The sequence below is a fragment of the Heterocephalus glaber genome, unplaced genomic scaffold (assembly GCF_053883595.1).
Source record: "Heterocephalus glaber isolate CG9 unplaced genomic scaffold, H.glaber_assembly_v1.0 deba00001587, whole genome shotgun sequence".
Classification (NCBI taxonomy): Eukaryota; Metazoa; Chordata; class Mammalia; order Rodentia; family Bathyergidae; genus Heterocephalus; species Heterocephalus glaber.
In genome coordinates, this window is record NW_028258365.1 from 4,506,258 (window position 1) to 4,532,524 (window position 26,267).

General features: G+C 41.8%; 1 protein-coding gene and 1 long non-coding RNA gene across 3 annotated transcripts in view; one reads left to right on the forward strand and one right to left on the reverse strand.

The window, feature by feature from the left end:
- LOC147823374 (uncharacterized) overlaps positions 1–10,636 on the reverse strand; it is a 28,648-nt gene extending 18,012 nt beyond the window's left edge. Inside the window, exon 1 of one of the 2 annotated variants that reach the window (XR_015443967.1) lies at positions 9,601–10,636. This is a non-coding gene — a long non-coding RNA (uncharacterized LOC147823374). Of the gene's footprint in view, positions 1–212; positions 6,626–9,600 lie in introns of those variants that run through there. The other variant, XR_015443968.1, reaches the window with a different exon arrangement.
- The window catches only part of CUNH4orf51 (chromosome unknown C4orf51 homolog), a 40,747-nt gene extending 17,225 nt beyond the window's left edge, over positions 1–23,522 (forward strand). The window contains 5 exon segments of the mRNA XM_087193348.1: positions 3,865–3,923; positions 5,985–6,045; positions 6,619–6,692; positions 8,629–8,794; positions 23,302–23,522. Of these exon segments, the coding sequence (XP_087049474.1) occupies positions 3,865–3,923; positions 5,985–6,045; positions 6,619–6,692; positions 8,629–8,736 (302 nt within the window). The 3' untranslated portion in view covers positions 8,737–8,794; positions 23,302–23,522.
- The last annotated feature ends 2,745 nt before the right edge of the window (positions 23,523–26,267 follow it).

Genomic DNA, 26,267 nt, shown 5'->3' on the forward strand with positions numbered 1-26,267 from the left:
AGACTTAGTACCAGCTTTGCTCACCACAGGATCTGCACATTCACACTGGGTGTGAACTGTCACAGCAGAAGGAACTTTTAATGCCAGGATTCTGTTTGTTTTCTGCCCCATTTGTATGCTTTGCTGTGAGAAGTGCATACATTTCTTTTGAACTACAAAAAGGGAAAAATATCACATTGATCATCAATAAATCTAGGCAGCACGACACTCACTTTGCCTGGAATTGAGCTCTTCATACCACACTGTAAAGGACAGTTATGCCACATGATTTCTACGAGCGCATGCCAAAGAATCCCAGGATGGGCCTCCCAACTCAGGAAATAGCAGTGTTCCTTCCAGGTGGTGGGGACTTGGTTTTGTGTAGTTTTGCTTTCTCTATTTTAAATTAGGAAGCTAACTAATAAATGGTTAACTGTGTTTGCCGGAAAATATTCAAGTGTAAGGCAACAGTTTCCAAATTCCCTGCAGAGCCTGGACACAAGGGAACATTGGCAGCCAAGCCTGTTATTAAGAAGGTCACAAGATGCCATCTGTTACTTCGTGCACTTTCTGTTCAAGCATAACATCCACTAGGAGGTGGCTGCAGTGGATTTTGCCTGTGAACTTAAACAATGGCTCTGTAGTGGGCACTGTGATGATTCGGTGGGTGCCGTGAACACGTCAGGTGACCTTCTGTGACAGGGCCCGGAGTTACATGGAGAAGAAGATAGGGTGAAGGTGCAGCATTGATTTTAGGTCTGTCTCTAATTATAGATCAAATGTAATTTGGGATGCTGCTGCCTGGTTTTCCTAAGTTTTTTCAAGGCCTGCTTGTAGTCATCTATAAAACATGATAATAACCTTCTTATAATTGTGAGGCTAAGGCACATAAATGAATACCTTATTCTTCTACTTACGACATAAAACAAACATTTAAATCCACAGAAAAGTTGAAAGAATATTGCAGTCAACACCACCTGTTTGCTCTTAGGTTCATCGACATTTTGCCACATTTATTAACAACTTGCTTTATCTCAATTTCTATGTACTGATACCTGTACGTGATTCTTGGCTGAGTTTTTGAGAATAAATTAAAGACATTATAACATCATACTTTCAAATATTTCAGCATGCGTCTCCCATCAGCAAAAATGTTTTTCTCACATAACTATAATGCTATTATTATTCTCAAGAAAAGACTATAGTAAAAAAAACCTGAAGGATAATTTTTATTTAATATACATACCATTGTATGCCTTACTGTTAGAAACCTGTCAAAAATCTGTCAGGAAAGAGATTTGCTCTGTAATCTATCCCAGTGGTTAACAAGCCTCTTTGTAAGACGGTGATATTATACTTTTGAGACACTTTGACAAAAACTGATGAAAGCTCTGGGCTCTCTATTCAAAAAAATATCCACAAGGACAGTTTTCCAAGCCAGCAATGCAAGCATCTCAGAACTTCAGGCTAAGAGCTGTTAATGTTTAATCTAAATTCTCCTTCTTTGTGTACATATAATTTTAAAAAGATGGAGAATGATTTGTCTTCATTTTCCAACATTATGTTTTATGTTCACGAACCTTCATTTCAAGGGACTCAAGTTTCAGGGAACTGAGAGATGGGAAGTTAAGAGACTGAATTAGCTCCAGTCTATTAAATGAAGACTGAATGGCAAAGGCTGACAGTTGCATTATGACAGACACCCAGTAGGTGGACTAAATGATTAGAACAGAAGACCTAGAGGAATCTTGCCACACTTGAGCTGATTCTGTAAGAGCAGAAGCTCACAAACCTACACTTGCCTTCTTGATAATTTACTTTTAAAAGACCACTTGGATTTCTCTTTTATTTTTAAATAAGTTTTATTTCATTTTATCCATCCCCCCCCCCCACCACCAAAATTAAATTCTCATAATATTCCACCAGGGTTGGCATAACATTTAAGGACCAAATATCTAATGGTAGAATTTGTTGGCAATTATTAAAATGATTAGTTTCAGCAACACAATTTCCCAATTCTAGAGCTAAGAAGTGGAAGCAGGAAGGTAGATAGAGGCTGTTAAATTAGGGTCATATTAAGCATCCTTAATCCAAAGGGGGATGAAGCTGCTGAGGTCAAGTTGCACTGTGGGGTCTATTTTCTCAACTGTAACCTCCCAAAGAAAAATCATTAGTTAACTATATTCCAACCTGTGTGAACTTTCTGCTATCCCTGTGTATAAACAGATCTGAGAAAATCAGACACATTCCCAGGTCAGAACAAGTTTGCCTAAAAGATGGCCACAAATAATGTAAATGCCTTATGCAGTGGTCTAACACAAATTCTAATGTCTGGTTTTGGTTTTGGTTTTGGTTTTTCCTAGTACATCAAATGCCTCAATAACTTTCTATAAAGCTTTAATATCATATAGCCATATCATTTACTAATTAATGGTTAGCTAGTATAATTCTGAAAAGGAAAGGTGACATAATGCTAGCTAAATCTCTGGTGGCCCTGTGGGCATGATAAAAGTCTTACCGAACGCAGAAAGGCTAAAGAATTCACAGAGAATGGAACAATCAGCTGCTTTTGCAGGATCCACTTCTTATCCACTTCTTTTACCGTAGGAATTTAACTAAATATTTGTCAAGCTCTTTGACTTTGGCTTAAAAAAATTTATCAGCATAAATAACAATGAGTATTTGCCGAAGTCTATTCCTCTCCCTCCACTCTCTCTTAATAACCAGAGCCTATTGTATTATGCCAAGCAAGGCCCCCTATCAGCATTTATTGGGTCATTTTTAATAAAAATACACCAGAGAACTAAACATGATCAGCCATTAGGGCAATGCAAATTAAAAACACAATGAGATAGTGCTTCACATTTATTAGCATATCTATAATCATAAGGACAGATAATAAATGTTGGTGAAGATGTAAAGAAACTGGAACATTCTTTGCTGGTAGGAATATGAAATAGCACAATTACTTTGGAAAACAATTGGGCAGTGTCTTTAAAAGTCAAACACAAGTCTACCATAGGATCCAGCAATTCTACATCTAGGATTTTATCCAAAAGAAATGAAAACGTATGTACAAAGACTTGTGAGTGAGTGTAGACCGCAGCATTGTCCACAGTAGCCAAAATTGGAGATGACTTTGATCTCCATTAACTGATGAGGGGATAACAAATCTGGTATATTCATACAATAGAATACTACTCATTAATAAAATAAGAACAAAATATTCAAGCAGCTGCAAAATTGCTGAACCTAAAAAATATTGTGCTAACTACACGAAGCCAGACATGAAAGACCATGTAATGTATGATTCCATTTATATGAAGAAGCTGATGAAGGCAAATCTATAAAGAGATTAGTCATCTTCTGGGAATAGTGGTAGAAAAGGGGGTTAACTATAAATGAGTATGAGGGATTTCATTGGGGTGATGAACATGCTTAAAGCTGGGTGATGGTGATGGTTGCATAACTTGGTAAGTTTACTGAAAACCATCAAACCGTACACTTAGGGTCAGTTAATTTAGGGTAAGTTATAACTCAGTAAGGTTGTTAAAAGAATATACCTGAACCTGGAAACTTAGAGAAAATTTACAGCCTTGGCATTTCAACATAGCCTCAGTTCCTCCTGATTTGAAGAATATAAGCTATGTGTCATAGAAGAATGTTCTGAACATTAAAATGTTTATTCCTACCCAAAACTCCACACAGATTAATTTTCAGTCATGGTTTTGTCTTACTTGATTGACTCTACTTTTCTGTTGGTCAATGCTAAAGGGGAACAAATGATGTGTGTACAATTTGTTGGTAATAGCCTAATTGGGAATGTAAGAAATTTTATTTGAACAGTGGATTCAGTTCTCATTTCTGGTCTTCCTTTGCACGCAGGCTGATTCCCTGATATAACCGGGTCCTTGAAAACTCCACTTGATGTCAAGCACAGAGTGGTAAGTCCAACGTTTCTCAGCGATCTTTTACACACGGAGAGCTTAAGTGATTGCATACCACATATTATTCATAAAAAGCAAACTAAAAAGGGTCAGGCTTTTAAGAAGTCCTTCATCAAACATTTGTTTCCCAGTGCTTATTATGTGTGTAACTTTTTATGAAGTGGTGGGGATACAAAGGTAAGCAAGACTACCAATTATAAACAGCTGATGAGGCTCACCAGCTTTTCACTGGCCCTATGCATGGCAAGAATGACATGCAGAATAGTGGCAGTTAGAGCCAAAACTGCACCTCTCTGATTATAAGCTTTCCAGTAATATAGAGGACAGAAGTAAAAATCATCTGAAATCTTTCTCCTCACCCCCAGAGACAAATCATATGTACAGTTTAGTGGATTCCCTTACAAATACCTCTACTTGTGCATAAAGATACGTGTACATATGTACACACTATGTTGATGAGGTCACACTGGACACTGACTTCTAAAATCTGCTTCTTATCACTCAACATCTTCATGGACACCTTTTATTGTTAACAAAGTTATCTGACATCATATTTAATGGATATATCAGATTCCACTAACTGTATATATCAGAATTTTAAAATATCCCTCCATCATCAGGTACTTAGGTTCTTCAAATTTATTATAAACAATGTTATGGTGATGACAATTTGAAAATGTATTTTTGCAATTGTGAATACATCTCTTTCAAGTGTGTTCCCATAAGTGGAATTCTTGGATCAGAAAGTATGCTTAACTTACATATGGCTAAAATGCCTCCAGAGAATTAGCCTCATGACCCAATAGTACGTGACAGTGCTTGTTTTCTTTTTTCTTTTTGGTTTATTTGTTGTTTTTTTGGACAGGGTCTCCTTAGGTATTTCAGGCTGGCCTTGAACTCACTATGTAGCCCAGGCTGGCCTGGAATTCACAGCAATCCTCCTGCCTCGGCCTCCTGAGTGCCAAGAGTGCTTGCTTTCTTAACACTTGCTTTGAAAAAGAATCATGTTTTTCAATTTGGTGGAGGATACTGTTTCAAGTCTCTACTTTCATTTTCTTTGATTATTGGTAAGACTGAGCACCTTCTCTTATGTTTATTTTTACATTTTTTCCTGAATTAGAGTTGCTTCTCATTATCTACGGTAGTTATATTTTGTGAAGTGAATACTGAATTCACCCATACTGACCCATTGGCCCTGGAGAAATACAAGGCCAGGTTTTCACAAGCCTCTAGTCACAACATTTTTGTCAAGTGATCAATATGGAATTTGTTTTTATGAATGCTTCTGTTTAGACACTTCATTAAGATGTTGTTAATTTATTAACAGCACTTTAACAGAGCCTAATTAACATGTCTTTTCTCCATGAGGCACAATCATAGCCTTGTACTTAGGAACACTAGACAGCACTTGAGCACTGGGCTTGGGGCCATTTTAAATAGTGAAATCAGAAATCACTGACAAAAAATGCAGAGAATGTGGCTCTACATAGAATGCAAAAAAGATACTGATTGCAATACTGGAGCTCAGAGAAGGTCTGGTTCACACTGTGACCTCACTGGCAGCAGGCATGTCAGGGTTTTTGCCATTCTGTGCAGATTACCTCAATGGTGCAGTGCAAGATAACTGTGGGGTTGCATGTACATTTCAGCAAGCAGGTGAATTCACAAATAGGGAATCCATGAATAAAGACAGAGTATATTTCCTTTCTCTGTTTCTCTACAGGCTGTTTAGCTTTTCCTCATTGATTTTATAAGCGGTTTACATATTAGGATTATACTCTTTTGCCTATCCTATTTTATAAGTATCTTCCTCAACTTTCTTTCCATTTTACTTATTGTCTGTTATTACAGTGGCTTTTTTCCTCCAGTGCAGGGGCTCTTGCCTGCTAGGCAAACTCTCTACCACTGAGCTACATCTCCACCCCTACAGTGGCTTTTTGATAACAGTATCAAAGTGCCTTTTGAAGTTTGAAGAGGGGACAACATTGAAAAAGGAATTTTATTAGATTTCTGTTACCGTATAAGTGGTTGGTATTTATTTCTAACTCCTTTTTACAGGCACACCAGATTTGGTATTCTGCTGATTTTCCTCCTGCATTTCCAAATTATAAAAATTCATGTAAGTCACATATTAAACTACTATTTTATATCTATTTTCAGTCTATTCTAATCATGATCATCATCTAATATTTTCATGCCTTCCAGTCAGAGACCATTGAAGGCCTTTTACACTTCTTTTTCCTCGTTCCTGTCACCCACCTTGTTAGTATGTCTCCTAACACCAAGAAATGTAGGATCCAGAAATGACAGGAGGAAGAAATCCCACAGAGGCATCAGCCACCCAATAGTGGCCGAAAAAGAGGCTATATTGTGTATGAGGAGGTGGTGGTGGTGGTGGCAGAGGTGTATTGAGAAGGTTTGGAACTATCGGTTAAAAGGTGTTTGGGAACGAACACAAGGCATGGTGGTTGGTGTATTCCTGTAACTGCAACACCTGGGAGACGAAGGCAGGAGGATTGCAGCAGGTCTGAGGCCGAGCTTGGGTTACCTAATATGACCAGCCCAAACTACACAGTGAGACCTTGTCTAAAAAAACAGGGTTTGGGATGGCAGTATACATTTCATTTATCCATACTACGGTAAGCTCTGCTTTCCACAAGCACTTACACATTGGATGTCTCTTCGTCCCTAGGTGTGAGATCTAAACAGCCAGCGTCAGAGGCCCTGGTGAACCACAGATGTGTGGGAAAAAACTTCCCAAAGCATGTAAGAATCTTTTCACCCGTCACCCGGCAGTGACCAGCAGTTGGCTTTCTGGTGTCTACTTGGCAGTGGGAATGGCGGCATGTGGATGTTTACACTGGTAGAGAAGCATTCCCTGATTTATCACCAGGTGGAAGGCACAGCTGTTCCCATCAGATGGGCATCAGGGGCAGTTTCTCTCACTGAGCTCTCTGGTTGTTTAGGAAACCCAGCCTTGGAGAGGCTCACCGGGATGGGACTTTCTGTGGTTCTGTCCAGTGATGCCAGTGGGGCCTTGGATTCTGCCTCATGTGATACAGGCAGTTAGTTTGAAGACTGTCCCCTGCTGGGGGCCATCCCAGGTGCTCCCTCCATGTGGCCCTCTGGACCAGAGGCTCCAACTCATCTGGTAACACTTTCTCAAAATCCAGTCATTTAACAGGATTTAAAATAAGCTTCTTTTTATGTCCTAGAGTTCCTCATAGAGAATAAGTTTAAAGAATAAAAACTGGTTTCTGTATGTAGCCTGCTGACTTCATGTACTATGAAAGTTACAGCTTTATATTTTGCTATCCTGTGACTTCTGCTTATTAAGATTGCTCTTTAAATTGACTTTAAAAAAATCAGACTCACCTTAAGTAATTGTATTTGCAACATCATGGGTTTGGTATGCTAGTTATGTATGTTAAAAAAAAAAAACCTGACCGTTAAAAAATATTCAAGTATCAGCTAACATTATCACAGAAACCACCAGTTAAATGCACATATTGCTTTAAAAATGCTGGTCTATGGCGCCAATGAGGGAATCCAATAAATTTAGCTAAGGGTACAGGATTGATGGCCCAGCTTGGGTCCCAGTTTAATGGTACCCTCCTAGAAAGGACCTGATCCCTTTCCTACAGAACACTTCAAGCACAGGAAGGCAGTGCCATGCCAGGACTTGATTTGGGAACATTTGAAACTGTCATCCACTGGAAGTTACACTGTGTGGGCCTCCCTTCAATGGGCTTGGTGATTGCTTTTAGGAAGGATAGATTGTTTCCTGAAAGTATATTTATTGCTAGCTGGACTCCTGGGAGTTGCGTGGGAGAATCATTAACTATTGTTAAATAAATCAATCCCTCTTGCTAGCTACCTGGAGTGTCCTGATGCCAGGCCATGGCCACTGTCCTGCCAGTCTGCACAGCTGTTCCAAAGAACAGTTCTCTTCCTCTGCAAGGTGCTGGTCCCTCCCCTAGGGTAAATCTTCTCTACTCACAGTAGCTTCTCTCAAGTCATCCACTCATCCCAAGTAAGGGATATTACATCCTACTCTTGTTGTGTGATGCAGTGACAGACTCAAAGTACACACACACACCCCGAAGCAATATGGGGCATTCATCTGAGAAAACTTAGACTGCAAATAAATCATGACTTTTCTGAGACAAGGAAAATCTTAGTATTTTTAAAACAGGTGCTGTGTATCTTAGGGGAAAGAGAACAAAGCGTTAGTAACAAGTAGGGAACGAATAAAATGTTCAGCCATCAGCAATATTCTTCCTCTTTATATCAGCTTGGTGCCTTTGGTAACCATCCTGTAGATACTTACATCCCCGGGTCCTAACTTGAAGATGTTCATGATGTAAAAGTGGAAAGTAGAGAATTCACAACCAGGAATATCCGATTTAGAGAAATGGTGGAAAGGGCAGCAAGAGGAGGGGTTCTTAGCGCTAAAGGATGATTAAAAGGCTCCGGGAAGAGGGAGATTAGCGACCCCCGCCCTGTTTATTGATCTGATCTTCTGACAGAGGCACAACATAGTAATAGGAAGGTCAGAAAGGATGGACAGAAACGCCGAAACAATCCCAACTCCCGCTCAAGAATGCTGTCTGGTTTGAAAGGCAATTTAATTCCCAATTCTGCGGAGAAAGTGACCTTTGCGGATGAGCGGGTGTTGACAATCGGGCCATTTTTCCTCCAGTTTCAGGGACAATGGGATTCTATAAGTAAAGTCGGTTCATCCGAAGACTCAGAAGCCGATCAATATTCCGATTATGGTCGGGGAGGACTGTTATCGTTACTTTCCTGACTTGGAAAACGAAGCCACCGCCTGGAGGCCCAGAGTTTGCCTGATAAACGACTGTGAGGTAAGAGGCGGACCGTGGGCTGCGTCTGGACCTTGGCAGGCTGGGCACTGTGTGTGTGTGTGCGTGTGTGTACTGGAGGACAGGGACCAAAGTTAGCGTAATAATCATTAAAGTTTCTTTAAAGTTAAGTACTATGGTGCTGAGGTCCGGACCCCTGTGGGCTCCAGTCTCGAGCCGAGCCAGCCGCCCTTCGCCGGAGGGAGCCCGGGAAGGGCGCAGGGCGGCGAGAAAGGTTATTTTGTATTCACGCCCTCGCCCAGGAAAGCCGGAGCCTTCCGCGGCCAGGTTTTCCGGCGCGCAAGCCGCCGCCGCCAGGAGGCCAAGGGGCTCCGACTGCAGGAGGGCGGAGGCGACCGAGCCTGGGCCGCCCGCCCCTCCGCAGGCCACGGCCCGAGGCCTTCCCCCTCCCCTGTCCCCGCCCGCTGCCCCTGGCCCACGATCGGGCTCCGCCCTCCCGATTCTGCCCCACGGCGCCCTCCACAGCGCGATCCCCGCCCCACGGCGTCCCGCCCCCGCCCCCGGCTTCGGCCCCGCGGCGACCCCTCCAGCCTTCGCGCAGAGCCCCTGCCCCCGGCGCCCGCGCGCGTCCCCGCCGGGGCCGAGCGCGCTGCGAGGCGGAGCTGCGGGCGGGGCTGGCCGCGCGGATCCCGACGCGGGCAGGGTCTCGCCGCGGAGCCGGTCAGCCTGGGGCCCCGGGCGCTGCTGCCCCGGGGAGGGGCAGAGCCGAGCCTGGTTCACGGAGCAGCTTTCTCCTCCCGGTCCACTCTCCTCCGGAGCGCCGCCTGCTCCCACTGACTCCCACTTACCAAGATTGCAATTTATGATTTCTGTTGACGAGAACAGTAATTAAAAGTCGCACCGCCGCTCTCACTGTACCTTCCCCCGCCCCCTGATGATCACTTTTGTCCCTTAGCCGCAGGTTGAGCTAAAATACACTCCCCGGGAGCCATCTGGTCTGATTCCCAGGAACTCGGCATATGGTCTCCATTAAACTCGCCAGCACGGTGCATCGAGAATGCGGCCCTGGAGCGGCTCCGGCACCTCCAGGATTTTTGCCCTGGCCAGCTTGGTTCAGACTCCAGGCAAAAGGAGGTGAAGGCCGGGCTTAAATTCCGAGTTTAATACCTAAGGCTCCTGGTCTGAGGCTGTAATTACTATGTCTCAGGACTCCAAGGAAATACAGTTCTGCTTGGTGATGGTTATTCGTTCCTCCAGGAGCTGAGCTTGTTAGAATGCTGTTTTAATTCTAAAAATCAACATAAATTTACAGAAATATCCTGGCCACAGACATTCAACACACTCGGGAGAGTGAGTATGGCTGGATCTACCTGTACCTTCTCCCGTGTCTGTCCCCCATGGAAAAATCAAACCCACATGAGTGTTAGCTTGTGGGAAATAGTTGTTCACACATGGGTTAGGGTTCCCAAGAAAAAGGGAACAGGCAGGTTTATGGAATTACAGAGCCAGAGACCTGGAAAGTGCCTTAGAATTTATCAAAGACAAGCCTGCCGTTTTATTGAGGAAACCCAGCCTCATGTAAGGAATGGGTGGCAGGAGATCTGGCCTTTCTGTCACACTGAATTCACTCGTTCTCTTTCCAGCCTATTGCCTGCATGTCCCTCTTTGTCCCCGCCCTGGGTCCTGACTTTTGGGGGGAGTTCTACCCCTTTCTTCCCTCCCCCTAACCTATGTTTCACTCCTTTCTTTTCCTTTGCTTTTCTTCCTATTCTCCTATCCCCGCCACAGCCCTGTGATTTTATTTGGGTTTTTAAAATGAAACCAGGTGCTGCGTAAAACAAAAGCAAAGTAATAACAAGGAAAAACGATCCAGCGCCCGAGGAATGTGCTGAGTTTTATGACTCAGGCTGTCCTGGCAGTGAGTGGCCTGACACTGAGAGGTGGATGGCACGGAGCACACACCATACATGGCAGCCCGGGCCTCCCGGCTGGGAGAGTGGAGGCAGTCCGTGACTCACTTCACAAAGCCAGAGGTCTTGTTCTTTTCGGAACGAGACTTCCCAGAGACCAGCGCCAAAGGCTCGTCAACTTTTCCCTGTGAGAGCCAGAGGCGTCTGGTGGAGCAGAGGCCAACCCTGAGGCTAGGAGGGGAAGAGACCAGGGCAAAAGGCCATCCAGGGAAAGGAGCAGGCTCCGTGGAATTGGGAAAGGGTTTTGGCGCATTTAGGAGATGAATAACATGTAAGCTGCAAAGTGATGGAAAATTAGCATGTATTGTAGTAGGGACAATGGTTTGGGAGTCCCGGGTCACGGGACTGCAGTGCCCGGAGGAGAGAGGTGCTTGTTCTTTGCAGCAATGCACACAGCAGAGGAAGAGCTTGTCTGATGCTGGTGGGGCTTCTGGGTGCCATTCCTGAGGCAGTCAGCGGGAGCACGGAAGAGCTAGAGCCCTGTACTTTGCATAAACACACAGAGAGACAGCCTCACATTCTGAGAATTTTTTTTCGAGTGAGCATAATAATGGGGCGAGGTGTGCTTTCCCTGTTACTAAGAGACAGGTTCCTAGTGGTAAGAAGCTGATTTCTCCCAGCAGGACTGGTGGCAGGAGCCTGAACCTGGGTGCCCAGGATCTGGCTGCTCCCTTCATGACACAGGCCTGGGAGGAAAAGACAGGACTGATGGTCCTGCTCAGAGTTGCCTGTCACTTTTTGAATGAGAATGAACCCGGTCTAGCACAAATGAGATCTCCATACACAGGAGGCTTGTGGAACCGGAGTTGCTTTTCCTTTTCTTTCTTACTGTTTTTCTTTTCCTTTCCATAGAATATATACCAAAAAGCAATGGTTATTATTCTGTACTTGCCAGAAAAGCTCTACTTAACTTTTTTATTAAAGATTTTTACCTGGCAAAGTGAAGTCTTTTAGGAATGATGACTTCATAAATATGTATAGCTTGGCATCACCTGGTTCTGCAGGAGAATGGGCTCATTCAGTTTTATGATGTGACACTCGGGTGAGTGACACCCATCATCTGGGTTGACCCTGCACTCTATTGCACTGAAGCTTGTTTATAGAGTGATTATGCCTGCAAATATTTGCTATATTTAGGCCCGCTGCTCTCCTAACACCCTCTTAAGTCCCCAAACCAGCAAAAAGTCAAGTTTATGATCTGGGGAAGATTTGATCCCGAGTGACTGGGGTGCAGGGCCTTGAACATGTGCTGTAGAAGTATGTGAGAAACTGGGAGACAATTAGAATGAGAACAGTGACTGTGATCCTAGCATTTGTTTATTTTATTTTAGTTTATTTTAGTTTCGTTTATTTTTTGGTACGGGGGCGGGGGGATCGAACTTGGGTCCTTGTGCTTGCACACCTGGCAGCAAGACCACTGAGCTAAATCCCCGGCCCATCGTTTATTAAGGTGGTTTTGTTGCGCATGCGTCTGCAGTCTGCAGGTGAGGGCCCTTTGGCTGGGCGAGAGGGATTTTGAAAGGTAGTGAGCAAAGCTGAGAGATGAGCATGAATAGGTGCTTAGGAGACGCTTTCCTTCCATGGAGCTCTCTGCCCAGTCCTTCAGTTGCTCTGGGGGAGGACCTGGTAGGGCTCTGTGACCTCAGCTGGGCCAAGGTCTCTGGTGTAACCTGAGGCTGTGCTCTCCCAGCCACACCTGGCCCCAGGCTGGGGCAGCAGCTGTCCTCCATCAGCTGTGGAGGAGGGTCTCCTCCCCGCCTGCTGGGTTTTAGCTGCACATGCCCTGACCTTGGCATTTCAGGCTAACGCAGGCCGACTTTGGGACTCGGTATTTGCCGACGATGGGCTTGGTTACCTATTGTTTATCCTAGGAAGGACCAGGTTTTGGCACGGTGGCATGAAATGTTGCCAGCATTTTATTTTTAGAGACAAGGAAATGTCTGCTTTTTGGCAGCTGCTTTTATGCACCAGGGATGGCATAAAAAAGTTCAAGTGAGAGATTCCAAGCCTTAAATTCATGGCATATGACATAAGCAATAGCACCATGAATTTCTCTACAGCAGCCTTTGTGGAGCCTGAGATCTTTCATTAGAAGGCCTGCTGGGCAGAGTGGTAGCCCTGCTACTATACCCTGACAGCAAACATCCTCTAGACCACAAACTTCATAGCCTAGACATCTCATGAGTTCCCTTTGAGAGTATCAGCTGATCTGAAATATTGATTGTACCTCAATTCACCTGCTTGTCTACAATCCATAACCTAGTCCAGCTTGACAGGGAGAGTAAGAAAGGCAGCCTACTAAATTTCATCTGTATCACCCTCCTCGGACCTACTGACATTGTTAGAAGGCAGTCAACTTCCATGGTAAGAAGTACAGAGCATACGGTTAGACTCAGGCATTGCATTTCCACGTTTTATTGTAATTGATACTTTTCCTAATACTTTCCCTCTTAAATCATATTTTTGTTGGTTCTATCATTCTGGCTACTATCTGAAAGCATTTTGTAAACAATAATGACATATTATGCAAAGGTAAGATTAAACTGTGTTTTCCTACCTTTCTTTCTACTCAACTGTTGGAGAAAGAGTACTTTCTAGTTATAAAAATAAGGCACAAATACTACATTCTCTTTTCTGCTTATAGCCTATAATTGACTTTGGGGTTCATTTTTCTCGTTGCTGGTATACATCCTCTGATAGGTTTTTCTTACGTTCTTAACAATTTTCTCTATTCAAGAGCAATACATTTTCTTGGCAGCTTATGTGAGAATTCATTTTGAACTCTGTCTGAGTGTTGGTTTGGCTTGTTAGGAACTCTAAGTTTGACTTTATTCTTCCCGAGCCCTTCTAAGCTATTGTGAAGTTGTTTTCTTGAAACTGCTGAGGTTGATGAGCAGTCTCCTGTCGATCTGAATTTCATCATTTGTAGGGCATCTCTCTGAATCTTCTTGGGGTATTTTTGGTACCAGGGATCAAACTCAGGACCTTGCACCTGTGAGGCAGGGAGCGGCACCACTGAGTTAAATCCCCAGCCCCTCTCTGAATCTTATTTTACCTTGTAAGATTGCCTTTTCACCTTGATGCTCAGGAGTTTTATTTTTATATCACTATGTGTAAACTTATTTTTAAGGTTTATTCCCTCTGCGACTGACAGGCTCTTTCAGTCTGAGGACTTAGGTCTTTCTTTAGATGTAGGGTAGAGAGGAAGAAACCAGGAAGGTTAAGTTGAGGTATATAATAAAGTGCTGAGCTTGAAAATGGTCTGCATGCCCATCACCAGATGAACAGATGAGGAAAACTAGGAAATGGCCTATATGCCCACTAAGAGATGAATGGATAAAGAAAATATGGTTTTTATACACAACAGAGTACTATTCTACCATAAAGAATGATAAACGTGAGGCATTCATAGGTAAATGGATGCACTTTGAGACCATAATATTAAATGAAATAAGTTAGACACACAAGTTTAAATATTGCATGGTTTCTCTTATATGAGAAACTAAAAAATCTATCTATTTATCTATATATAGAGACCATAAAATAGAAGATAGATTAAATAAGAAGTAGGGAGATCTTTTTCAAATGATGGGGGAACAAGAAACAGAGGGAGCGGGGAGGAAAGGGAGGGAAAGAGTTGGGGAAAAATAGAATGGAAGAAGAATAAAAAAATAAAATAGAGCTTTTGCATATGAGAAGAGGCACCAACAGTTGGAGGGAGTTAGCAGGGAGGGAAACAAAAAGGATTGAGATGGGTTATGTACATGTTAGAATTGCCCATGGTAAATGTAATCATTATGTACTGCACATGTGTACAAAAAATCAAGTGCTGAGGAAGAGAGGCAAGGACCTGTACGCCTGAGTGTCGGGAGAAGTTTTATGGGGTTACAGAGAAAGGGAGAGGGGTAAAGCTTAGGGGGATCCTTGTTAGTTTGGTAAGAAGACAATTTCTAAAGAAGGGTTTTAAGAACTTTGGAGGTACATTAAAAATGAACTGCCTTCTTTGATGTTTCATGGAATACTAAGACTTGAATTAATGAGCATATGTATATTAATTAACTTGAACATTAACATATTATACACACACAAATATAATCTCTTTCGTGGCTAGTGTTTATAAGAAGCATAGCCAAATAATTTTCTTCGCTCATTCAATAATCTACTTTGTCTGGATGAGTTGTTGTAAGTAGATAATAGATTTGGACAGAAAAAAAGCACAGTGTTCAAGCAGTTCAGGATTCAGGATAAGATCTGGCATGTGAAGTCCTGCTACCCTCCCCATAAATTCACTGCTCTAAACAGAGGAATTTGCTCTGTGGAATCTCTAGGTTGCCCATTGGAGTTGGTATATGGCATAGAGGGGTAAGATTTGGGAAAGGCTCAAACACAAACTGATAATAATCAACAGGAGCATCTTTGGATTGTTTACCTTTCCTGTTGGTGAGACACAATACCTGACACCCATAACATAAAAATTTAATTTTGACCATGGTTTTAGGGGATTCAGTCCATGGTAACCTGGTTCCAAGGCAGAAATACAGTGGCTGAAACTTGTGGCAGAGCAATGTTGCTTAGTTCATGGTGGCTGGGAAGCAGAGCAAAGAAACAGTGTCAGGAACCCTATAGAGTACCTAAAACCATGCCTCCGTGACCCACCCAGGCACACTCAAAAGTGTGCTTTACTAACCTGCTGGCTGTTTCTTAATCTAATCAAGGTGGATGTATCACAATTAATTGTTACAAACTACAAGCAAATGAAGGCAGAAGCTGCAAAAATACTATCAAGGCATTCTTCTTCTTACTCTTCCTAAAATGCAGTTATTTAACTGGATTTTATTTTATCACATTCATGTATTGCCTTTTTAACTATGAAGAATTATTGTCAAACTTTTAAAAATATAAGCAATGTACAAATAATAACCAAGGGTCCAAATTCTCCTAAGGATTTGGATTGCTCTAGGGTGGTGATGGCAAATCTTTTAGAGACCAAGTGCCAAACTCCAGCCCCAAACCCATTTGTTTATCACAAAGTGCCAACCCTGCAATCAAACCTGAATGCTGAAGTTTTAGTTTAGAAAAAACAACTCAGATATTAACATCTTTCATCTCAAAAGGAAAACATAATAACACGCATGCCATAGGGGGCTCTGCTCTAGGGCTTTTCCCCTTCCACTTGTGATACACACATTAAAGTGTTTGATTTGATGAGACAGTGAACAGATGCAACCTGTGTAATCTGAATTACTGACCAGGTTAACAGGTAATTGGAGATTTAGTGGCTGCAGCCCCATCACCCTTGACCCATCCAGAGCTCCTAGTTGTCAGATGCTGCTATTTGCACTAGGATTTGAGTCATTCATAGCCTCTGCCTGGGTGAGTAGGAAGCAGTGCATCCTATTGATGCAGTCTGGTGTTTCATGTGGCCTTTGTTGAACGACTCTATACCTAGCAATTCTACTTTGGTGGGTGGGTGTCTAATGGTTTGGAGTGAGACCAAGGTGTGAGTGAAATTACAAGAACTATAAAGACTGTCAAGGTCAAGTTCTGTTGACCTAGCCTCCAGAAACTTACTATTCTGGACTGAGGAATTTGTTCTATAGATTTTCTAGGACCACCCATTGGAAGAGGAGGGAGATTGGGAAAGGGCTGACATAGAACTGATGTTCAGCTAACAATAGCATCTCTAAGCAAGTGTTCGAGGTGTGCTGACAACAGAGGGCAGCTGGATTACGACTCTTCACCTAGATCCTCAGGGGAGTCAGACCGCTTCTTTAAGTTGGATGCAAGTTTGTATCTAACTAGTGCTTTATCCATCTCCAGAGAGAGGGGAATGCTTTCCAAATTATAATTATTTCTTCCTTTCTGCAAAAATGTGACATTTCACAAAAAAGAGCCATGCATTTACTTTATAATTTCAGGATCCTGTATTTTCCATTTTGGGGTTAATCTATAGTTAATTGTAGCTGCTCACTCATCCCCCCCTTCTCATCCTTTATGCTAAGCAATTAATGCTCTGTGTATTTGTGTGTGAATCTTCTTTTAGAATTAGGTGCCCAAAGAAAGAATCCATTTTTGAAAAGAGGGACTGTGAAATCCATCGCTTGTTTCAGAAATTTAGTTTTCATAAAACCGCATTTGTAAAAACAGGCCCGCCTCTAGAGAACATGTGACAAATATCTAGCAGATGTCATTACGGCAAAGTACTCTCCTCAAAACCCTTAAATTTTCGCTTCCTCTGGATTTTCTGCCTTAATGGAAGAGCCCGCCATGGCGACACATACGCTCTGCTTCTCGAAGTGTCGTCTGCGAGGCGCTGCCAGATGGTCTCTTTCAGAATAAATATGATAATGTTTATATTTGTGTTTATGGCATAAATTGATAATTTTCTCATGGTATTTAATAAAAAGCAATTTATTTCATTTCTATCTCAGAACCAAGTACCTTTCTTCACTCTGTATGATGAGGGTTATTTTTTTCTGTTGGTGAAGGGGGCAGCAAGCACGGGCAGTGCAACTGTGTCGGTCGGCTTTCCCATTGCTGGGACCAAATATCTGACACCTGCATCTTAAAGGAGAGGTTTATTTTGGATCACATTTTCAGAGGATTTAGTCCATGGTCAGCTGGCTCCAAGGTAGAAACATCACGGCGGAAGGATGTGATGGAGCAAAGAGGCTTAGTTCATGTCAGCAGGAAGCAGAGAGGAAGGAGCCAGAGACAAGACATAGTCCCCAAGGTTACACTTTTATGACCCGCCCAGGCACACGCGGAAGTGAGCTTTACTAAGTCCTAGGCTTCTCTCAAGCCAATCAAATTGAAGATTAACTATCACAGTAACCGAATTCTGTCTTCTGAAGTGGCATCCAGCCAAGAAGCAGTTGAGATCCACTCCTCTCCTCAAAGGTTGGCTTTTCAATGCCTCAGAAAGGGACAGTTAGTCACAATGATATGGACAAGAGAGCCAACCTCTTTTAAGCTCCAAGGCTTGGCTGTTAGCTCTAATATCCTGACTGAGCCTGGGCTTTCTGGCTGTATCCATCATGTTTATAGAGGGCTATCACATTCTCTTCTAAGCCTTTATTTTTCTAGATTGGAATCTTTATTTTATAATTCTGACCATGGGAGGAGGGTGAGGGATCAAGTGACTTTTCATCCCTTGATTTCTTTTTACTTGGCTGGGGTCTTGTGTTTAGGAAGAGTGGTATAAAGTTCACCCATGCAGCTTTGGTTCCCAATGTTGTCTTTGGCTAACAGAGACTGGTCCTGGCAGACAGCAATAGCAGGACAGTATGAGGATGGACTGCCAGTACAGCAAAGGATGAATTTATGTCAAGGAGATATGGAAAATCGGTGTGGTGAGTAGTTGGAGATTAGTATCCCAGCAGCTTGTTTTTCTCCTCTTTGAAGGAATATGAAGTGGGGAGTGGGAAAAGGTTGGAAGAGAAGGGAAGATTTGGCAACTTTTGGCAAGAACTAGAGATGCATTAACATTTCTCTCACTACTGAACTTAATACAAGGACAGACTTCGATCCTTCTCACCAGCTTCTCACTGCTCATTCTTTAGCCTATGGGAATTTGGTTTCCATTTCCAATCTGCAGCAAACATTCCCCCAAATCCCAAGAACTATCACACTGGTAAAGACTGAGATTCAACCTCACTCTGCTCATCCTTGCATGTGCTTTCACAGGAAAATCTATCTATCCCTGGATTCTCTGTCAATGCTGTGCTTGTCTAGACTTCTCTGGTGGTTTCTTCTCATTCTCCAGTCTTGCCACCTCTTCCTCCTCCTTGTCTCCCACTGAAGTGTGGGTTCTATCTTTGGTTCTTTTGTGGTTGTGGTCACTGTAGTTGCTACCATGGTGTTATTGTCCTCTACACTATCTTCAGATGTCAACTTTCCATTTACAAGTCTGATCATGAGCTTTCTTCTGAGCTCTAGAATGATTTTTTTTCAGTCTTTCTGCACAAGAATGTCCTATTCAGACAGGAAACTATTGTGATACACCTGGTAAGGATGCTAAGGATCTTCTCCAGAGTTTTAAGAGTGGGAAAAAACTTGATAGAGGAAAAATATTTAGCAAATAAAAAGGATTCAGCTGGGTTGTGAACTGAAGAAGGAGGATCCCAAGTTCAAGCTCAGCCTGGAAAACTTAATGACTTAGTGAAACCTTGCCTCAAAATAAAAAATAAAAAGGGATATAGCTTAGTGGTAAACCACCCCACATTCAATTGCCTGAATGGAAAAAAGTCAGGACTCATGGATTTGCTGTTCAAAGAGAGAGGGAAGACAAAAAGGAATGAGAGATAGGAGGCAAAGCTTATTCCAAATTTCATAGCTTGGGTAATATGGAGGATGTGTGCACCTTTATTGGAGTTAAAAATTCGTGGTAAGGGGTAGTTTTGAGGGAGGAAACCATGATTTCAGTTTCGGATATTGTTAACAGCCCTCATCTCTGTCTTCAGTTTTCCTTTTTTACTGCTACTAGAATTAACTTCCTAAAACAGAGGTCTGATCGTACCATTCTCCTCTTTTTTATTAGCTTTTTTTTTTTAAGAGAAGTTTCGATAGAAACAGGGTAGAGTTCAGTCTCCTTGACAAGGGAGCTGAAGCTCTATACAAACTGACTTTGGTTTCATTGTAATCTTCCAGCGCAATGGAATCCACCAAGCAATTTCTCACCTTCTTGCCTTTGCTCAAGCTGTTCTCTCAATCTGGAATGCTCTCCCCACTTTTATTGCCTGCAAAAGTCCTACTCAGTCTTTAGATTATACTTTCCATACTACATCTTCTAGAAATCTTCCTTCCACGCTGATAAGAGTTAGTATCTCTATTCATTATTTCCGTAAGAATATGTGTATAGTTTTACCAGTATTAGAACACATTTACTCATACACTTCTATTGGTTGGTAATTCTTTAAAGCTAGGAAATACATCTTAGCCATCTCCATTTCTTGCCAAGTGCTAGCACACAACTTTCTACATATTTGTTGTTCATGAAATAACAAATGGAAAGAAGCGGGAGACACGAGTCAAGTTTAGAGGAGATGGGGAGTCTAGGGGAAAGAAGACGTTGGGAAGGCAGACTTGGACTCACTTTAGAATAGTTTCCAGGGAGATGGACACTTTCAGTTGTGAAGAAAAGATATGGAGAGTAATGAGGAGGCAACGGATTCTGGGTAACATTAGGGGCTCATCCCTTAACACATAATCTTGTGATGCAAAATCATGCACGTACATATTTAGTTTCCTATTCACAGGCAAACAAGCCAAATTCTCAAGTAAGTCCTTCATCAGCAGGAAATTCTTATTCTGCTCATTTAAAAAGACACATGGCCTCTCCATGTAACAGAGGCTCGTACATATTTAGCTGCTTCTGTGGCTGTGTCTATTGTCTTGATGCCATAAAGTGATGGAACCTTGACTGATAGCATGATTATGACCCAATGCTATGCCCATTTATTTAATTGTAGGAAAGATGGGCAAGGGCATATTCTGATTAATGAGATTTCTTTGACCCTTAATTATTCTTTTCATATGTTAGTCTCTTTCATCAACCTGTTTTTATTTTCAGCAGCTCAAGGGAAGAATGAAAAATATTGTCTTGCAATATGAATCCTAAAATAATAAAATTGATGGCTTTCCTTCTGGATGCTCATGTGCATACATATTTATTATATTTATAACTATGTTAGGTATATACTGTATGCATTCTTTATATATATGTGTGTGTATATATATATATTCTATGTCCTTATGTGACCATATATCAGTCTATGTTTATTTCAATATTCTATTAATAAAAGGACTTATCAGTTGTGTGTGTTAGAAATGGAAAGAGAGAGAGAGCAAAAAAGAAATGGAAAGAGACAAAGAAGACCCATATTCTAAATATTTACATTTTCAATTAGCTGTTTCCCATGAAGGGCAGATATTCCCTGTTCAGCCCTAGATATTTTACGAGTTATATGCACAGAAAAAAACCACCAGGCAAACGCAGTCTTTTATTCCTAGCTGAGACATGCCCCCTGTTGGACTCCAGTTCATAGTGAGTTGGGAACTGTGAGAGTCACCTGGGTCCTCTTGCTTGGGCTTGAGGCTGGCATTGGGATTCTGGGTGATGGCTTTGCTTCCTTGACTCCAGCTGGGTTCTCCTGTAGCTCGTCCAGGGCAAGGAGGCTGCCCACGGCAGAAGGCAGCCCACTTTCCTGTCAAGTGGCTTTTCCAGAGTCCTAGGAGAGCTCCATTTCATTAGAGAAATCCAGAAACAAACTCCAGGGCTAGGGGTGAAGCTCATTCTAGCATGTCCAAGGCCCTGGGTTTAATCCCCAGCACTGCAGAAGACAAAGAAATCCACACAACAACATAAACAAAACTAAATAAGAGAGGATCTTTAAAAAAAAATAGAGCCCCTGCCATATGGATGAGAGAAACGCTTCCTGCTTCTCCTGTGCTAGCTTTTCTATTTCTTTGCATTAGGATCCAACACCTGGCTCTGCCTCCTTCTCAGGAGTGAAGGATCCTCAGGAGGAGGAGATTGAGTGCATAGTGGAGACTACAGTGATGGCAGCACTCATGACAATGCACTAATTATAGTGCACACCTCTTGTTCCCCAGCTCACAAATGCACCTTCTTACTGCAGCCTTGCTATGCCAACCAGCTGTAGAGAAGTATAATTGACAGCATCTCACTTTGGCTGTACCAAGTCCCTCATGCAGTCTGCACCATGGCTTCTCTGCCACCTGGAAGTGTAAGAGAGTGAACACCTCTGGGTTGACTCCACCCTCTTTCTTCTGTCTCTCAGGCTGTCTATTGTGAGGTTTACACAGCTCCTCCCCAGGGCCCTGGAAATGTTTCATCTCAGTTGTCTACAGCAACAACTAGCTCACCAGTGCACCTGGGATTGGCTTTCCTTTCTTACGTGTTCCGCTCTTACTGGTTTCTCACTTTTAATCCTAGGATTGATTTCTAAAATAAATGATTGAACATAAGCCCTGTTCTATGGTCTCTGTTTTTAGCAAGAGCTCAGAGAATAGATAGATAAAGATTGATAGATGATAGATGATAGAGACTAGATAGATAATAGAGATAGATAAATAGATATGTATATATGTATATTTGTAGGTATATAGGTAAATAGATATTAAAAGGAGATAGATTCGATTGGTAATAGAGATAAAAAGGTAGAAAGACATATAGGTAATAAAGATTTTTGTTATCTATGAATGCTGGTCAAAATTATTGCTTGAAGAACATTCTAACAGAATTCTGCTTTGAAGGGAGACAGAAAGGGACAGGGGCTCCATGGTCCTTTGTAATGTATACTGACAGATCTGTGGACTGCTAACCAGGAACTGCAGTTAAAATAGAAACAAGAATTGAAACACTGAGTTGAGTGATGGCATCTCACTATCTAGATAGCTTTAAGAGCTGAAAGATACTTAGCTTTCTGTGATGGTTTGGGTGGAGCTCAATATTCAGGTCGGAGGATCCCAGCCCAGTGTATCCTCTCTGCTTTACTTGTCTGACGATGGAGACAGGTCAGCTTCTTCCTTGTGTGTCTAAACAGGTAGCCCATTGCGACCAGTGGAAGGGCTGGGAGCTAGCCTTACTAATGAACTCAGAGTTCTTGGGATGGGTCTTTTTAAGTAAGTTGGTGGAAGACGATTATTTAGCACATTCTTTAATTACGCTAAAACTAAAGGACTTTCATGCCTGCTAAAGCATCTACTCTTCCGTAGGAAACATTTGAAAAGTGGTAGGCAGAGAGCTCAGCAGTTACCCTTGCCCTAGTCACGAGGAGGAGTGATAGGAAATGGAAGGGGCTGTTGGGAGATGAAGGGTGAGTAGGGCAGCACTGCTGTACCCCCATTTAGCTGTCTCCTAACTCATCTGAACAGTACCTACACACAGGTTGGGAAGGTATAGTTAAGCTGCTCTCAAGATGACTCAGATCCTCTAAGCGTGGTGACTTAGCTTCAATAAGCAGGAAAAAAGAATTCAGACCTCTCAAACTCTAAAATAGGCAAGAAAATATTCTTAGTCATTTTTTTCCCCTCTCAAGCCTATCATGACTTAAAAAACATTGAGGAGTCATTTTTTATTATAATTCTCTTGTAGATTTTACCTTGCATTGACTTCTGCTTCAAAAAATTGCCTTTTTTGTCTAGAAGGAGTCATAGTCTTATTTATTAAATGTTATGTTAGATGGAGAGGGGTCTCCACATCATCTAGTTCAACCTTTTATGAGATGCTGAATGATATGTCATCATTGCTGCTTCGTTTGTGTCTGACCCAGGCTTCACCTCAACTGCAATGTCCCTTGTGATTGGAAAACATTATATATAATCAGATATTCTTACTAAATGAGTAGGGCATCAGTAGGGATTGGTGTAGGGAAATTAATTTTGAGGTGTGAATTGAAGTCAATTCTCTGCTTCAAGTTTACAATTCTACTGAAAACTAAGGATTACCTAAGGCTTAACTGTATTGCAAAGGAATCCCAAGGGGACACAATTGGTTTTCCTTTTCCATTTTTCAAGTCCCATTGTGAGCAGGATTAACATTTCCCTGTTTTGCAGATTCAGCCTAAAGAAGAAATTATGAGTGGGAGATCTACTACCTCATAAAGAAGAGTGAGTTTTGATTGATAACCCAAGAGTACCCAGACTTTGGATGGGGAAGAAAGATGGGTCCCTTGGTTCCTGTGAGTTACCACACTTACCTCATGGCTTTTTTTCTGGGCGTTTTCATGTTTGGTTAATTGCCACTACTCACAGAATAAAGCCCATTTTGTGTGAGACTCTTTTATTCTGAAGGAATGCTATAAGGATGTTGACTGGTGTTATTGTGAATATTTGTGATTGATGTGGCTCCTTAGGGTGGAGCCTGTCCTTTCAAGGGCACCCTTTATCTTGTGATTTTGTTCACAGGTCCTAAGGTGCTGTTGGGAAAGGTTCTTTTACTTTTGGTTTCTTCTGGAGGCCCATGTGAAGTTCCCAACATTTTTGGCACCAGGGACTGGTTTCATGGAAAACAATTTTTCTGTGGACCAAAAGAGGAAATACTATGTTCCTTTTTTAAAAATCAGTATATGTTTGAGATACATAATAATATTTCTCAGTGCTTGCATCACCGCCTCAGCTCCACCTCAGATCATCAGGCGTTAGTTTCATAAGGAACATACAATCTAGATCTCCTTCATGTGCAATTCACAGTAGGGTTTTCACTCCTATGAGAATCCAATGCTGCTACCGATCTGACAGGAGGCAGAGCTCAGGTGGTAATGTGAGTGATGGGATGTATGTGAATAGATGAAGCTTCCCTTGCTCACCCACTGCTCACTTTCTGCTGTACAGCCCAGTTCCTAACAGGCCATGAACAAATACTGGTCCACAACCTGGGAGTTGGCAACCATTACCTTAGAGGCTGTACCCCTCCTTCTCTCCTATTTTTTATATGGACTGAGCTTCTCTTGACTCTCCTTCCTTCCCATGGGCCAAAAGCACTGAGGGGACCTGAGGTATATACCTTCTCCTTCATATTGTTCACCTTGTCCACCTCTCCTGTGAGTGTTCTGATGTGATGCTTCTGACTTTGGGAAGGAGATACAGTTGCTCATCAAGACCTGATAGTTTTCCTTGTGCCCCTGTGACCACAGCCCCTGTGGTCACAGCTATGGCTCTGTTAAATGGTCAGGCATTTCATGGCTACCAAATGGACAACCAACAACAAACACATTGTAGAAGACATGGCATTGAGTCTTGGCTTAAAATATATTTATGTAGCATGACAGTAAAAAACATCTGGGTGCCTGGATTAGAATTCAAACAAAGGCTTGGAGATGCCCAGGTCCAACAGAGAAGATGCGTCTTTGTCATAAATGGCTGTATTCCCAGATCATTCCTGTTATTAGAACCCCATTTTGAGGAAAAAGTATCTCCAGACTGATGATTATTTTCTTTACATTGATGGATAGCCTCAGTCACAGGGAACATGCGAGGTACCTACAGAGTCTAAGGAAAAAAATGTGCCGGAGGGGGAGGGGGAGGGGGAAGATGACGACGACGATGCTCATGGCTGCTGTCCTAGCAAAAATCAAAGAAATCTGGCTTATTTGTAGTATTTTTATTTTATTTTATTTTATTATTATTTTTTTTGTACCAGGGACTGAACTCAAGTCCTTGGGCTTGCACAGCAGGTGGCAAAACCACTGAGCTAAAACCCTGGCCCTGTAATATTTTTAATAAGTACCAGCCACTCCCAAACAAAGCTGGTATTTGAATCTAATAAAAGAATGTGTTTCAATCATCTAAAAAATAGTTACTGAATGAAAAAAATAAAGAGAAAGTAGTGTCTGATTAGTGACTGGTCATTTACAAAATGACTTCTACATTATCTCATTTTTAAAAAAGGAAATTTGATCATTTTAAATGTTAGAGTGAAGTGGTTCACAATTTCTTGAAATAAGTAAAGGACATTATATTTATAAGCATGTGAGTTGTGAGCCAGACCAGACATTCTCATCTGTTGCTTTATATATTTTTATCAGCCATCACAGATTCATGGGGAAGGTTCAAATGGACAGAACTTTAAAATGGATTTTAAAAATACTGTATGGTTTTAACTTATCAGTATGCTTTTCATCTCCCTATCCCCTTTTCTGGTCTGTTTTTTTCTCTGGTATCTTGTCTTGAATGGTAAACTATTACTACTTGCATTTGGATAGATTATTATTTAGCTTGCAAAACATACAATTTCCCCCTCACTAAAATATCCTGGTTGTCCAACTTCATTAAGATAAATGAAATTATTCATTTTTTTCCCCTTTCTTTGGCTGTGGGGCCAATAAATTCATGTTAAGCAGGAGAGGGTAAGGCTGCTGAACACTTCTAAATGTGACTAATTTCAGGAAGGAGCTGCCATTATAACCATGGCTGTTCAAAGCATGCATTTTGTAACAGCTATAACTAGGAGGTCCACTAACCTGATTAAAATACACTGAGAAGTAAAAAACAGAACAGAGAAAACAAAACCTTCAGATTAACAAGTAGACAAGGATGGCAACCAAGGGGGAGAAAAAAGAAACAAGAATATAGCCAACCTTTTTTTTTTTTAATTAGAGTATATTATATTTTCAAACTGGATACACTAGAAATTGGCAATGCAACATAAGATGCAAAGGAATATACCAGTTACTGTCAAAATGACCCTGTACAGCCTTGTAATGCAAAAAGCTTTATACAATACAAATTTTTCAGTAATGTACACAAACCTTGACAGTATGATCATCTGAACATAATATGAGGAGTTAAAAAAAGGATAAATGAAAGTGCTGAGAACCCTACCTGCATTACTATATGGGAAAATAAGCTAGCTTTCATGGAAGGATGCATAGTGAAAACAATTGAAGTTAGTTGGTAGGTGACTTTCTCAAAGATGTTAGTGTTTTACACGGAAAGGATATCTATCGACTACATCCTTCCCTGAGTATCAAACTGCAAACCAAGTTCGGGGGTATATATTATCTAGGTGGAGTCTGAAAAAA